Here is a 13,845-nt window from a genome sequence, read left to right on the forward strand (position 1 = left end):
CTTTTCCAGTCATTCGGAACCTTCCGTTTCTCTAGAGACTTGTGGTACATGGCTATTAGAAGGGGGGCAAGTTCTTTCATGTACTCTGTGTACAATCGAATTGGTATCTTGTCAGGTCCAGTGGACTTTCCTCTGTTGAGTGATTTCAGTTCCTTGGACACTTATTTCGATGTCAGCCATTTTTTCGTTCATGCGGTGATTTAGAGAAGGAACTGCAGTGCAGTCTTCCTCTGTGAAACAGCTTTGGATAAAGGTATTTAGTATTTCAGCTTTACGTGTGTCATCCTCTGTTTCAATGCCATCACCATCCCAGAGTGTCTGGATATGCTGTTTCGATCCACTTCCTGATTTAACGTAAGACCAGAACTTCCTAGGATTTTCTGTCAAGTCGGTACATAGAATTTTACTTTCGAATTCACTGAACGCTTCACGCATAGCCCTCCTTATGCTAACTTTGACATCATTTAGCTTCTGTTTGTCTGAGAGGTTTTGGCTGCATTTAAACTTGCAGTGAAGCTCTCTTTGCTTTTTCACTAGTTTCCTATCTTTGTTGTTGAACCACGGTGGGTTTTTCCCATCCCTCACAGTTTTACTTGGCACGTACCTGCCTAAAATACATTTTATGACTGCCTTGAACTTTTTCCATAAACACTCAACATTTTCAATGTTGGAACAGAAATTTTTGTTTTGATTTGTTAGGTAGTCTGAAATCTGCCTCCTATTACTCTTGCTAAACAGATAAACCTTCCTCCCTTTTTTTAATAATACTATTTACTTCCATATTCAGGGATGCTGCAAAGGCCTTATGATCACTGATTCCCTGTTCTGCACTTACAGAGTCAAAAAGTTTGGGTCTGTTTGTTATCAGTAGGTCCAAGATGTTATCTCCACAAGTCAGTTCTCTGTTTAATTGCTCGAGGTAATTTTCGGATAGTGCACTCACTATAATGTCACTCGATGCTCTGTCCCTACCACCCATCCTAAACATCTGAGTGTCCCAGTCTATATCTGGTAAATTGAAATCTCCACCTAAGACTATAACATGCTGAGGAAATTTATGTGAAATGTGTTCCAGATTTTCTCTCAGTTGTTCTGCCACTAATGCTGCTGAGTCAGGAGGTAGGCAAAAGGAGCCATTTATTAACCTAGCTCAGTTGTTGAGTATAGCCTCCACCCATAATAATTTACAGGAACTATCCAATTCTATTTCACTACAGGATAAACTACTACTAACAGCAACAAACATGCCACCACCGGTTGCATGCAATCTAGCCTTTCTAAACACTGTCTGTGCCTTTGTAAAAATTTTGGCATAATTTATCTCCGGCTGCAGCCAGCTTTCCATACCTATAACAATTTCAGCTTCAGTGCTTTCTATCAGCACTTGAAGTTCCGGTACTTTACCAATGCAGCTTCGACAGTTTACAATTACAATACTGACTGCTGCTTGGACTTTGCCCCGCACCCTTTGAGACTGTTGCCCTTTCTGTACTTGCCCGAGGCTATCTAACCTAAAAAATCGCCCAGTCCATGCCACACAACTCCTGCTACCTGTGTACCCACCTGTTGGGTGTAGTGGACTCCTGACCTATCCAGTGGAACCCAAAACCCCATACCTTATGGTGCAAGTCGAGGAATCTGCAGCCCACACGATCGCAGAACCATCTCAGCCTCTGTTTCAGACCCTCTACTCGGCTCTGTACCAAAGGTGAGCTCTGCTTTCATCCCACTAACGAGACTGCAGTCTTCACCAAATCAGATAGCCACCAGAAGCCAGAGAGGATTTCCTCCGATCCATAGTGACATACATCATTGGTGCCAACATGAGTGACCACCTGCAGATGGGTGCACCCTGTACCCTTCATAGGATCCGGAAGGACCCTTTCCTCATTTGGAATGACCACCCTCTGGTATGCACTCAGAGTGCACATTGGTTTTCTTCCCCTCCCTTGCAGCCATATCCCTAAGGGGCCCCATTATGCGCCTGGCGTTGGAGCTCCCAACTACCAGTAAGCCCACCCTCTGTGACCAAACGGATCTTGCAGACTGAGGGGCAACCTCTGGAACAGGACAAGCAGCCATGTCCGGCTGAAGATCAGTATCAGTCAGAGACAGAACCTGAAACCGGTTCATCAGACAAACTGGAGAGGCCTTCCATTCAGCCCTCTAGAATGTCTTTCGCCCCCTGCCACACCTCGTGATGACCTCCCACTCTACCATGGGTGAGGGGTCAGCCTCAATGTGAGCAATATCCCGGGCAGCCAGAGCCCAAGTCCGATCGGGGGATGTGTGTGACGAGCTGGTCGTCCCTGACAAACTCCCGTCCGGACCCCCCACAGTGATGCCCATTGGCAACAGCCTCAAGCTGTGTGACCGAAGGCAACACTGCCTGAACCTGGGAGTGAAGGACATTTCCACTGAATCCATTTCCCTCCTCACACCTATGACACTCTGCACACCCACCTTCTTCATGCTCCCCAAAATCCACAAACCCAACAATCATGGATGATCCATTGTAGTTGATTATTGTGTCCCCACTGAAAGAATTGCTGCACTAATTGCCCAACACCTCCACCCAACTCCCTGTAATCTAGCCTCCCATGTCAAAGACACCAATCACTTCCTTTACTGACTCTCAACTATCTTTCTGGATCCCTACTTGTCACTGTCCCTGCCACCTCACTAGATACCAACATCCTTCATGCCCATGGTCTTACCACTATTGAACACTACCTATCCAATGTCCTTCAGACTCCAAACCCATTACTTCATTCCTCATACACGTTACAAACTTTATCCTAAGCCACAACTACTTCTTATTTGAAGGGAATGTATATAAACAAATCCACGGCACAGCCATTGACACTCACATGGTACCTTCCTATGCCAACCTTTTTATGGGCCATCTAGAGGAGACCTTCCTAGCCTCCCAAAACACCAAGCCCTAGTCTGGTTCAGGTTCACTGGTGATATCTTCAAGATCTGGACCCAGGGCCAAAAGACCCTATTTTCATTCCTTCACAACTTCGACACCTCTCCCATCTGCTTCACATTGTCCTTCTCAACCCAGTGTGACACATTCCTGGATGAGATGAACTCCTTTCTGATGAGAGATGGGATGACCTCCTCATCTCTGACGGCTCCATCCAAAATGCCTCTGTCCACATTAAACTCACCAACCACCAAAAAATCCTTCCCATATAGCCTGGCTATCTGGGGATGGCATATTTGCAGTGAAAAAACCTCCCTTGCTCAGTGTTCTGTGGGTCTCACCTAGGGCTTCACAGACAGGCACTATCCCCCTGACCTAGTCAGCAAATAGATCTCCCATGCCATTTCCCCTCAACCCCAATCCTCTCACAAACCCCCGGGAACCAGCCACAAAGGAGCATCCCCTTTGTCACCCAGTACCACCACAGACTGGAACAACATCCTTCACTAGAGCTTTGATTACCTATCATCATTTCCTGAAATGAGAGACATTCTACCTGAGATACTTCCCACCCCTCCCTAAGTGGTGTTCCATCATCCAATCAACCTCAACAACATCCTAGTGCATCCCTATGCCATTACCAATCCCAACCCCTTGCCACAAGGGTCAGAGCCCTCTGGGAGACCCAGGTACAAAACCTGCCCAATCCTCCCATACAGCCCTTCCTATTCAAGTCCTGTCACAGGTTAATCCTACCCCATTAGGAGCCGGGCCACCTGTAAAAGCAATCATGTCATTTACCAACTCTGCTGAGATCATTGCACAGTTTTTTATATTGCTATGACTACCAACCAGCTGTCCACCAGGATGAATAGCCATCCCCAAACTGTGGCCAAGAGCAAAGTAGATCATCCTGTGGCACAACATGCAAATGGCTGCTTTGCTGCCAAGCCATCTGGATCCATCCCTTCACCACCAGCTTTTCTGAAATGGGCAGATGGGAGTTATCCTTACAACACATTCTCCAGTCCCATAATTATCCCGGCCTCAACCTACAGTAACATACTGTCCCAATAACCTCCAGCAGTTTCCACCCCCTCTGTCCTATCATCTCCTCTCCATTCTTGTCTTCAACCCTATTTATTTGCAGCCCTCTGCCAATGCATCTGCCTGTCTTTCCCTGCTTCTCTTCTTTTTCGTTCCTTTTTTCATCACATCCCTGCCCCACAACCTCTTAACACTACATCTGTCAGCAGTCAGTCCCTGCACGCTCCATCAGACAGCATTCATCTCTCTCCCCATCTGTACACTACTCCATTTGCCCTTCCCCTCCCCCTCCAGACAGCTGCTTGCATCCCATGTGATGTTGCATTCTGGCCTGAGATGCTGGAGTTGGAAGTTGTGTGAACATGAGTTGTACTTGCTGATGTGTGTGTGTGTGTGTGTGTGTGTGTGTGTGTGTGTGTGTGTGTGTGTGTGTGTGTGTGTGTGTGTGTGTGTGTGTGCATGTGAGTGTGTCTTTACTGATGAAGGTTGTGGCCGAAATCTGTATATGAATGTCTTTTAATTGTGCTTGTCTGCTGTTTGACATATCTTGTTTATGGTAAGTTGCAATCTATCTTTCCCTATATTGTTGTTCAGTAAGAGATCTATGCAAGTATTGGACACCTTCAAGTGCTGTCTCAGACCTGAAGTAAGAATGAAGTTCCTGTACTGGAGACTGATCTGGAGATAGTACTTCAAAACTGCAGCTATTGATTTAAGAATGGTATCCAAAAACAGTTTTCTGATTGGGGTTTTGAAGGGATGATGATGCATTCACTCCATATGGCACGACTAAAAAAGTATCAGCCAACCTTAGGTGTCATGCAGATTCTTTCTTCGCAGCTACAGTATCACCATATTCTATCACCAAAGTCATCCAGAAGTTTGTGTGTACAGTGCTCTGGCTGGTATCAAGGAAAACACACTTTGGGAAGAGAGTGACTAAAACACTGATAGTGATGAAAACATTAGTGGTGGCTAAGTTAACAGTGATATACACGAAGACTGTGATCAGAAGGCTGACACTTCTGTATTATTTATCTGCATTATAACATAAAACATGGATTAAGAGAGACCATACTGTGAACAGTTTTTTAAATGTTTATCATGAACAATTTATCCACTCAGTCCCCCCTCCCTCCCATCCCCCTCCCCTCAACAAAGTCAAGGGTACAGCTTATATTTAGTACCTATTTAGGTGCGGCTTATATTCATGTCAGTAAGTTCCATTTATTTAGATAAAATTTTATATTTTTGGAAAATCTTTAATAAAATGCCATAAATGAGAACATGTGACAATAATAATACAAACAGGAAAGGGAGCTATGAAAGAAACTAGAAAAATTAAATAATGACATTCCATAACACTTCACTTTGCCACAGTAACATACAATATTCTGAACATTCTACATGATGTATAACACTCTGACAATACAGGTTCTGTATATATCATTTTTCATGATAATGGACAGCTGTAAATCAGACTTACCTTGTGGACGTCGCATGATGTGGATTCGTTTGGTGGGATCTGACCTGAAGCTAAATGCATATCCACTGTATGCAGTGCCCAAGTCAACAGCAATAATAACTTGTACATGGCAAGAATCTAATCTCATGCAGCATCCTTCTGATATAAGCATCTCTTCAACATGGTTGAAAGCCTCAGGTCCATCTTCCTGTCTGAAGGAGCCAGATGAGAGCACCATATGTGGGCTTTTCCTAATAACATAATGAAAATTCATTAAATAATGAGATTTATTCATTCATTCACCATGTTTCATAGATCACATCCAGGATGAAAACCTGCAGGAATGTAGAACAATTCAAGATATACCTTATAAAATGAGAAGAAACTGATAGAAACAAGATCTACTCACTGCGCTAATGGTAGACTGTCTTTACACAGCTCTATACTGATTGAGCTTACCCATGCTAAGATTAAAATACCAAAACTGAAGACCTCCTGTGTAAACAATATGAAGGGGCAGTCAATGAGAAATGAAGTTATCACATGTAAAATGTGATATGTGGTGTGCTTTATTCATATTAGATGATAGTTCAACAATAAACTGAAAAATGGCAGGTCTATTCTGGTATATTCTCACCAATAGCAACTCTGTCATTATGTGTGCATGTAAACAGTGGTAACTGCCAAAAACATGGTTTCAATATTAATAACATGTGCACTGTTATGCTAGGTAAATACTTTTCAGGGAATATTAGTGAACATATCCAAGGATGATTTAGATAACTATGACTCGGATAAAGATCATGAAACATAAATGTGTTTCAAAAATTGTTGCTAATCAAATATATGTGAATAATTATTTGAGTAAGTAAACATTGTTAAACTGTGTTCCTTACCAAGATTTACATCAAATTATGTGACAGTGTAATGGCAAATATGTTATTGCCTTAACATTTATATATTATAGAAAGGTGACAGTAAAATTAATTTTATATTGTGGTATATCATAGATTAATTTTTGAGACTGCCATGCTTTACTATCACAAAAATTAGCAAAGCAAATATTAAAATGATAGAGTCTTTATGGTAATATTTCATTAACTTTCCAAGCAAGTAAACAGTGGTAAGCCAGTGCTAACCCAAGTTAAGTGCACTCAGTTTGCAAGTAAAATAATATGAGCTATCCTTTTGATGTATTTTTGAGAGTAAAATTTTGAACAGAATTTATGATTTTAAAATATGTCATTGCTCTAGGAATAATTAGAAACAAAAACTTACCTGAATAAAAAAATCACAATGGATGTACTTGATGTAACTTTTTCAGGAGATTTTATTGAAACTTTACTGCACAACTCCTCAAAACAACCAACTTGTCTCTTACCATTGTTTACAACCCACATTGTCAATTAGTTAAAAATACTGCTAGTTTGAAGAAGAAAAGCTGTTAATTCATAAGTTATATTTAATAGCTGCTGTTAATATGCATTTCACATTAATACACAGCCAGACACAGAAAGTGAAGCACCCAAAAGACGTGGTAGGATGTCAATGTAACTTCATACATTTATGATTCATTCCACATCATTATGATTTATCATGCAAAACGATCCATGGAACATGAAGCTAACTAACTGCACACCAGCAGCAGGTATGTAAAAGATTACAGTTTCAATTCTCTGTGACAGGTAGAATAGCCACCAGTGTGCAGTACTTTTGTTTGTATTTAGTGTTGTTACCAGGCAGGGTATGGCATACAAAGGGGGCGGACAGCGTCAGATATTGAGTGATCATTTTGAAGGACATGGAGATGCCACATGCTCATGCGAGATAGTGTTATCTGCAACTGATATAGTTTGAAACGGGTCACATTACGAGTGATTAAATCATGCAATACCCAGATTTGTGGTGCACTTAGGTGTGACAGTGACCTGATGTTGGATTGCCTGAGAACATGAGGTCAGGCATACTCATTGTCAAGGTTCTGGTTGACTGAATCTGACTGTCATAAGGGAGGATCACCACACTGTGCATGAAGCACACCATACCCCTTCACGTCTGCATCTGCCATCCAAGAACATTCTGTGTCAACCCACCAGATTGGTCAGAGACTAGTAGCAGCTAGACTAATGAATTACCATCCCATGCATAGGCTGCCATTAACACCACAACACAAATGGCTGCATTTACAGTGGTGCCTTGAATGGGAAACATTGACTATACTGAATGGCACTCAATTGTGTTCAGTGATGAATCACAATTCTGCACTACCCTAGATGCCCATCATTGATGAGAATGGGGTGACGAGGGCAGAGAGACCATTCTTCCAATGTTTTGGAGAGGCACAGCATTATTACATCTCACATCTAGGTGTGGGGAGCCAATCAGTATGACTTCAGCTAATGGCTGGCAGTGATTGAGGGGACTGTAATGGGCTGATGGCACACTGGTACATTACAGACATCCTGCATCCTCATGTGTTGCCTCTCACATAACAGTATTATGGTGCCATTTTTCAACATGACAATGCTTGACCACAAATGGCATGTGTCTCTATGAACTATCTGCATGATGTTGAGGTACTTCTGTAACACAAAGATCACCAGATCTGTCCCCAACAAAACACGTGCAGCACCAGCTCTGACATCATGCCTGTCTCACTGACAGTATCTTTGATATCAAGGACCAATTACAACAGTTGTGGACCAGCTTCCTTCAGAGATGGATACAATGGTTTTATGAGACTCTTTCCAACAAAATCAGTACAGGTATCCAGGCCAGTGGTGTGAAACTCCATACTTATAAGTGGGCTCATACTGTCAAGTTCCTTGTAAATTTGACTCAAGTTTGCAATTACTGAAATAACACCACATTTCTTCCCAACCCATGAAGTTTCATTTTGTTTCCCCTTTCCTTCCAGATGTTTCACTCTTTTTGTCTGGCAGTGTAGTTGCACACTGACACTGATATTTTTGAAAGAAAAAAAAAAACATTACGAACATTTGTAAATAACATTTATAAACCCTTTCCTATTAAAAAACATGAAAATGGTGATTCCAATGTATTTCATTGTAGTTTCTAAGCTGTTATATATAGAACCAAATACAAATAATTAAAGTTATGAAAGTGAAAAATGATTTGAAATAGATGATTTTGATTGTATAGGAGAGCGCCAAATTTCCGTTTTTTTTTTTGCTGCTGTTTCCACATCTACATCTACAGCTACATCTACTTGGATACTCTGCAAATCACATTTAAGTGCCTGGCAGAGGGTTCATCAAACCACCTTCACAATTCTCTATTATTCCAGTCTCGTATAGTGTGCAGAAAGAACAAACACCTATATCTTTCCGTGTGAGCTCTGATTTCGCTTATTTTATAATGGTGCTCATTTCTCCCTGTGTAGGTTGGTGTCAAGAAAATATTTTTGCGTTCAGAGGAGAAAGATGGTGATTGGAATTTCGTGAGGAGATCCTGTCACAAAGAAAAATGCCTTTCTTTTAATGATGTCCAGACCAAATCCTGTATCATTTCAGTGACACTCTCTCCCATATTTCGTGACAATACAAAATGTGCTGCCCTTCTTTGAACTTTTCGATGTACTCTGTTAGTCCTATCTGGTAAGGATCCCACACCACCCAGCAGTCTTCTAAAAGAGGCCGGACAAGTGTAGTGTAGGCAGTCTCCTTAGTAGATCTGTTACATTTTCTAAGTGTCCTGCCAATAAAACTTAGTCTTTGGTTAGCCTTCCCCACAACATTTTCTATGTGTTACTTCCAATTTAAGTTTTTCTAATTGTAATTCCTATGCGTTTAGTTGAATTTACAGCCTTTAGATTTGACTGATTTATCATGTAACCATTTGTAAATAACATTTCCTTTCAGCACTCATGTGGATGACGTCACACTTTTTGTTATTTAGGGTCAACTGCCAATTTTTTGCACCAGTCAGATACCTTTTCTAAATCATTTTGCAATTTGTTTTGATCTTCTAATGACTTTATTAGCCAATAAATGACAGCATCATCTGCAAACAACCTAAGACGGCTGCTCAGATTGTCTCTCAAATCATTTATATAGATAAGGAACAGAAAAAGGCCTATAACACTACCTTGGGGAATGCCAGAAATCACTTCTGTTTTACTCGATGACTTTCCATCAATTACTATGACCTGTGACCTCTCTGATAGGAAATTACAAATCCAGTCACATAACTGACACAGTATTCCATAAGCATGCAATTTCACTACAAGCTGCTTGTGTGGTACAGTGTCAAGCATTCCGGAAATCCAGAAGTATGTACTCGATCTGAAATCCCTTGACAATAGCATGCAAAACTTCAGGTGAATAAGAGCCAGTTGTGTTTCACAAGAATGATGTTTTCTAAACCCATTTTGACTGTGTGTCAATAGACAATTTTCTTTGAGGTAATTCATAATGTTCAAACACAATATATGTTACAAAATCCTGCTGCATATTGACATTAGTGATATGGGCCTATAATTATGTGGATTACACCTACTACCTTTCTTGAATGTTGGTGAGATCTGTGCAACTTTCCAGTCTTTGGGTACAGATCTTTCATTGAATGAATTATTATATGTGATTGTTAAGTATGGAGCTAATGCATCAGCATACTCTGAAAGGAACCTCATTGGTATACAGTCTGGACCAGAAGACTTGCTTTTACAAAGTGATTTAAGTTGCTTTGCTACTCTGAGGATATTTACTTCTATGGTACTCATGTTGGCAGCTGTTCTTGATTCGAATTCAGGAATATTTACTTCATCTTCTTTTGTGAAGGCATTTCAGAAGGCTATGATTAGTAATTCTGCTTTGGCAACACTGTCTTTGATAGTATCTCCATTGCTGTTGTGCAGAGAAGGCATTGATTGTGTCTTGCCATAACATACTTCACATACTACCAGAATCTCTTTGGATTTTCTGCCAGGTTTCGAGACAAAGTTTTGTTGTGGAAACTGTTTTAAGCATCTCACAATGAAGTCCATGCTAAATTTCGAGCTTCTGTTAAAGATTGCCAATCTTGGGGATTTTGCTTCTGTTTAAGTCTGGTTTGTTGGTTTCATTGTTTTTGCAACAGTGCTCTGACCCGTTTTGTGTACCAAGGAGGATCGGCTCCATTGTTTGATAATTTATTTGGTATAAACCTCTCAATTGATGCCAATACTATTTCTTTGAATTCAAGCCACATCTGGTCTACACTTGCATTATTAGTTTGGAAGGAGTGGAGATTGTCTCTTAGGAAGGCGTCAAGTGAATTTTTATCTGCTTTTTTGAATAGGTAAATTTTTCATTTATTTTTGGATGATTTGGGGGTTACAATATCCAATCTCACTATGACAATCCCATGTTCACAAATCCCTGTATACATTTCGATGCTCATTATTAACTCAGGATTATTTTTTGCTAAGAAGTCAAGTGTGTTTTCATTATTCGTGTGGGCTCATGAACTAACTGCTCGAAATGATTTTCAGTGAATGCATTTAGCACAATTTTGGATGATGTTTTATGCCTACCTCTGGAATTAAACATGTATTTTTGCCAACATATCGAGGGTAAATTAAAGTTACCACCAACTATAATTGTATGAGTCAGGTATGTGTTTGAAATCAAACTCAAGTTTTCTTTGAACCTTTCAGCAACTGTATCATCTGAATTGGGAGATCGGCAAAATGACATAAAGAACACTCAAAAATGCCCAGAGAATGTACAGAAGACTGCAGAAGGGGAAAAAGAGATAGATTAGGTATTATGAAACATGCTTTGCAGCCTGGAGACCATCACATTTGATTAGATAAAACTCAAGTCCTGGCTACCATGAATGGAAGTGGGTGTAAAACAACTGAATGGTATCAGGAGTCCAGTGTTGAAATACACTGCCTGTAAAAAAAGGGCAAAGATACATAAGAGGAGGAAGAAACGAAATTAAGCTTCACAGGTTCAGAGGGTGTGTGACACTACTTAAGTGCTAACAAAATTGAATTAAATTTGCAAAGAATTTAGCAAAGAATTTATCAGTATAATGTTGCATCCTCTCTAGCTTGGATGCAAGCATTGATTTGGTTAATAAGGATGTCATAAAGCCTTGTTATCCTCTCCTGAAGCAAGTTAGTCTACAGCTGTTGCAACTACCTCTTGATTTCCAGGATACTGGCACTGGGATGGGGTTGATGTTCAATCTGTTTGGAAACGTCTTGTTGGGGACAGATTTGGGGATCTTGCTGGCCACAGGAGTACCTCAACATCACACAGACAGTCCATAGAGACACGTGACATGGGAATAAACATTGTCCTGTTCATAAATGGTACCAAGATATTGCTGTATGAGTTGTAATACATAGGGGAGCAGGATGTCTGTGACATATTGTTGTGCTGTCAGAGTTCCCTCAATTTCTATCACCTGTAACCTGAAGTCATACTAAATGGCTCCCCACACTATGATGCCAGGAGCAACAACATTGTGCTCCTGCAAAACCTTGGTAAAATGAGATCTCTCTCTGGGTCATACAGGGCAGTACAGAACTGTGATTTATTGTTGAACAAAATGCAATGCCATTCTTCAGCAAAACATTCTCCCCAGATATGGTATAACTCCAAATGCAGCCATTTTTACTGTAGTAGCCTATGCCTGGGCAAATAATTCCTTAGTCTGGCTACTGCTAGTCTCTGACCAGTGATGTGGGATGACACAAAATGTTCCAGGGAGTCCACTACTCATTCTTGGATGGCAGGTGCCAATGGAAAGAGCTTAATAGGTGCTTGGTGTACAATATGGCAGTCCTCTCCTGTGTTGCTCATTCATGATCGACCGGAACATTGACAAGTGTGTCTGACTTCATGTTCCTACACAGTCCAACATCAGGCCACTGTCACATCTGAATGCCCTGCAAATCTGGATACTGCATAATTTGACCATGTAGCCAACTGCACACACCAATGAGGCCCCTTTGAAATGCTGTCAGAAGCTGATAACACTGTTTCACAGTAGAAAACAGCCTCTTCCCATCCTTCACAGTGATCACTCAGTATCTGACAGTATTCATTTCCCTTATATACCCTACCAGGTCTAGTAACAACGCAAAACATGAGCAACACTAGTGCACTCTGGTGTGTATGTGTACAAAGTTACATTGACATTCGACCATGTCTTCTGAATGCTTCACTTTTCTTGTCAGGGAGTGTAGATGTGTACCAATATTCAGATGGGGAACAATAGCAATAGTGGATGACAGCAACCAACAACAGCAATTGCTCTACAGTTTTGAAAACATGTTTCATCATGTTAATGCATGGGAGCATGAAGAAAACTAAGTTGATAGTGAGTTAGGATGTTTGTCTCACATTCACAGATGCTACAACTGCCACTGAAAATGTCCTCTGCAGATGAGGACAAAACTGTATACTCCTGTAAGAAAATAATTTAATCACAGCATAACATCCTAGAATATCTTAACAAGGTGCCATTTCTGATTATGAAAATTAGTGTTTTACACACACAATAGGATTATACCTGGTGAATCACTATGGTCCTCACAGCAGCCTTTGGCTATCAGCAAATTATTTCACTTCAAGTTTCACAGTAAGTGTTCTCTTTTAAAAAATCCCAAGGCCAGCAGTTGTTTCTGGTTCATGGCTGCTCATATTTCTGTCAATCCTCTGAGTTAATCTTTCTTGTATTTGTATTATCTGAATTAACTCAATTAAAAAAAAAAGATCAAATGGAACAAGTTTCCCATTGTTTTCTATAGGTGTGCTAAATAGTGAGTACAGCAACAACTTCCTGTTGTATGTATCACTGAAATCAAGGAGCATTTTGGTGTTTTTTATTTATATAACTATCAAGACAATTGTGAAAATAGTGTTCAAAGATTTAGAAAACAGAGTCATTTCAAAGAAAGATTATCCAGTTATCAGTCAAATTATTTTGGGGGATAAAATACTTAATCAAGTCATTAAAAACACCATGTCCTTAAGAGTAACTTATTTGATTTTCACTGTCAATACATGAAGGGTACAAATATGATAAAAATAACAATAATAATAGGTTTGTTACTGCCATAGACTCAAATATTGCAATAAGTACACAATACATATACAAATTAGACTGAATGTTTTTCATAACTGCTCCAAAAATGGAAACTTCTCAATACAATGCAAATAATAATTGGAAAGCCAGATCACCAAATACTTTCAAGGCAAAGTAGTGTTTGGTCAATAGGTGCATAAAAAATAAGGGTAATCGTCATTCCTCCAATCTTTCATGCCTCTTCAGAAGAGGAAGTTTACAGTACTCACACTTATAATAACACTGCATTACTGGTTTTTGCCAGTGATCTAGAATGAGGAGATGTAGATGAGAGGAATTGTGAACAATGGGAAAAGAG

At 40.3% G+C, this 13,845-nt stretch overlaps 1 protein-coding gene across 1 annotated transcript in view; it reads right to left on the reverse strand.

Moving 5' to 3' along the window:
- The window catches only part of LOC124777106 (heat shock 70 kDa protein 12A-like), a 210,236-nt gene that overhangs the window by 133,157 nt on the left and 63,234 nt on the right, over positions 1–13,845 (reverse strand). The window contains exon 3 of the mRNA XM_047252393.1: positions 5,466–5,695. Within this exon, the coding sequence (XP_047108349.1) occupies positions 5,466–5,695 (230 nt within the window). The remainder of the gene's footprint in view (positions 1–5,465; positions 5,696–13,845) is intronic.

This window comes from Schistocerca piceifrons, chromosome 1 (assembly GCF_021461385.2).
Source record: "Schistocerca piceifrons isolate TAMUIC-IGC-003096 chromosome 1, iqSchPice1.1, whole genome shotgun sequence".
In the NCBI taxonomy this organism is placed as follows: domain Eukaryota; kingdom Metazoa; phylum Arthropoda; class Insecta; order Orthoptera; family Acrididae; genus Schistocerca; species Schistocerca piceifrons.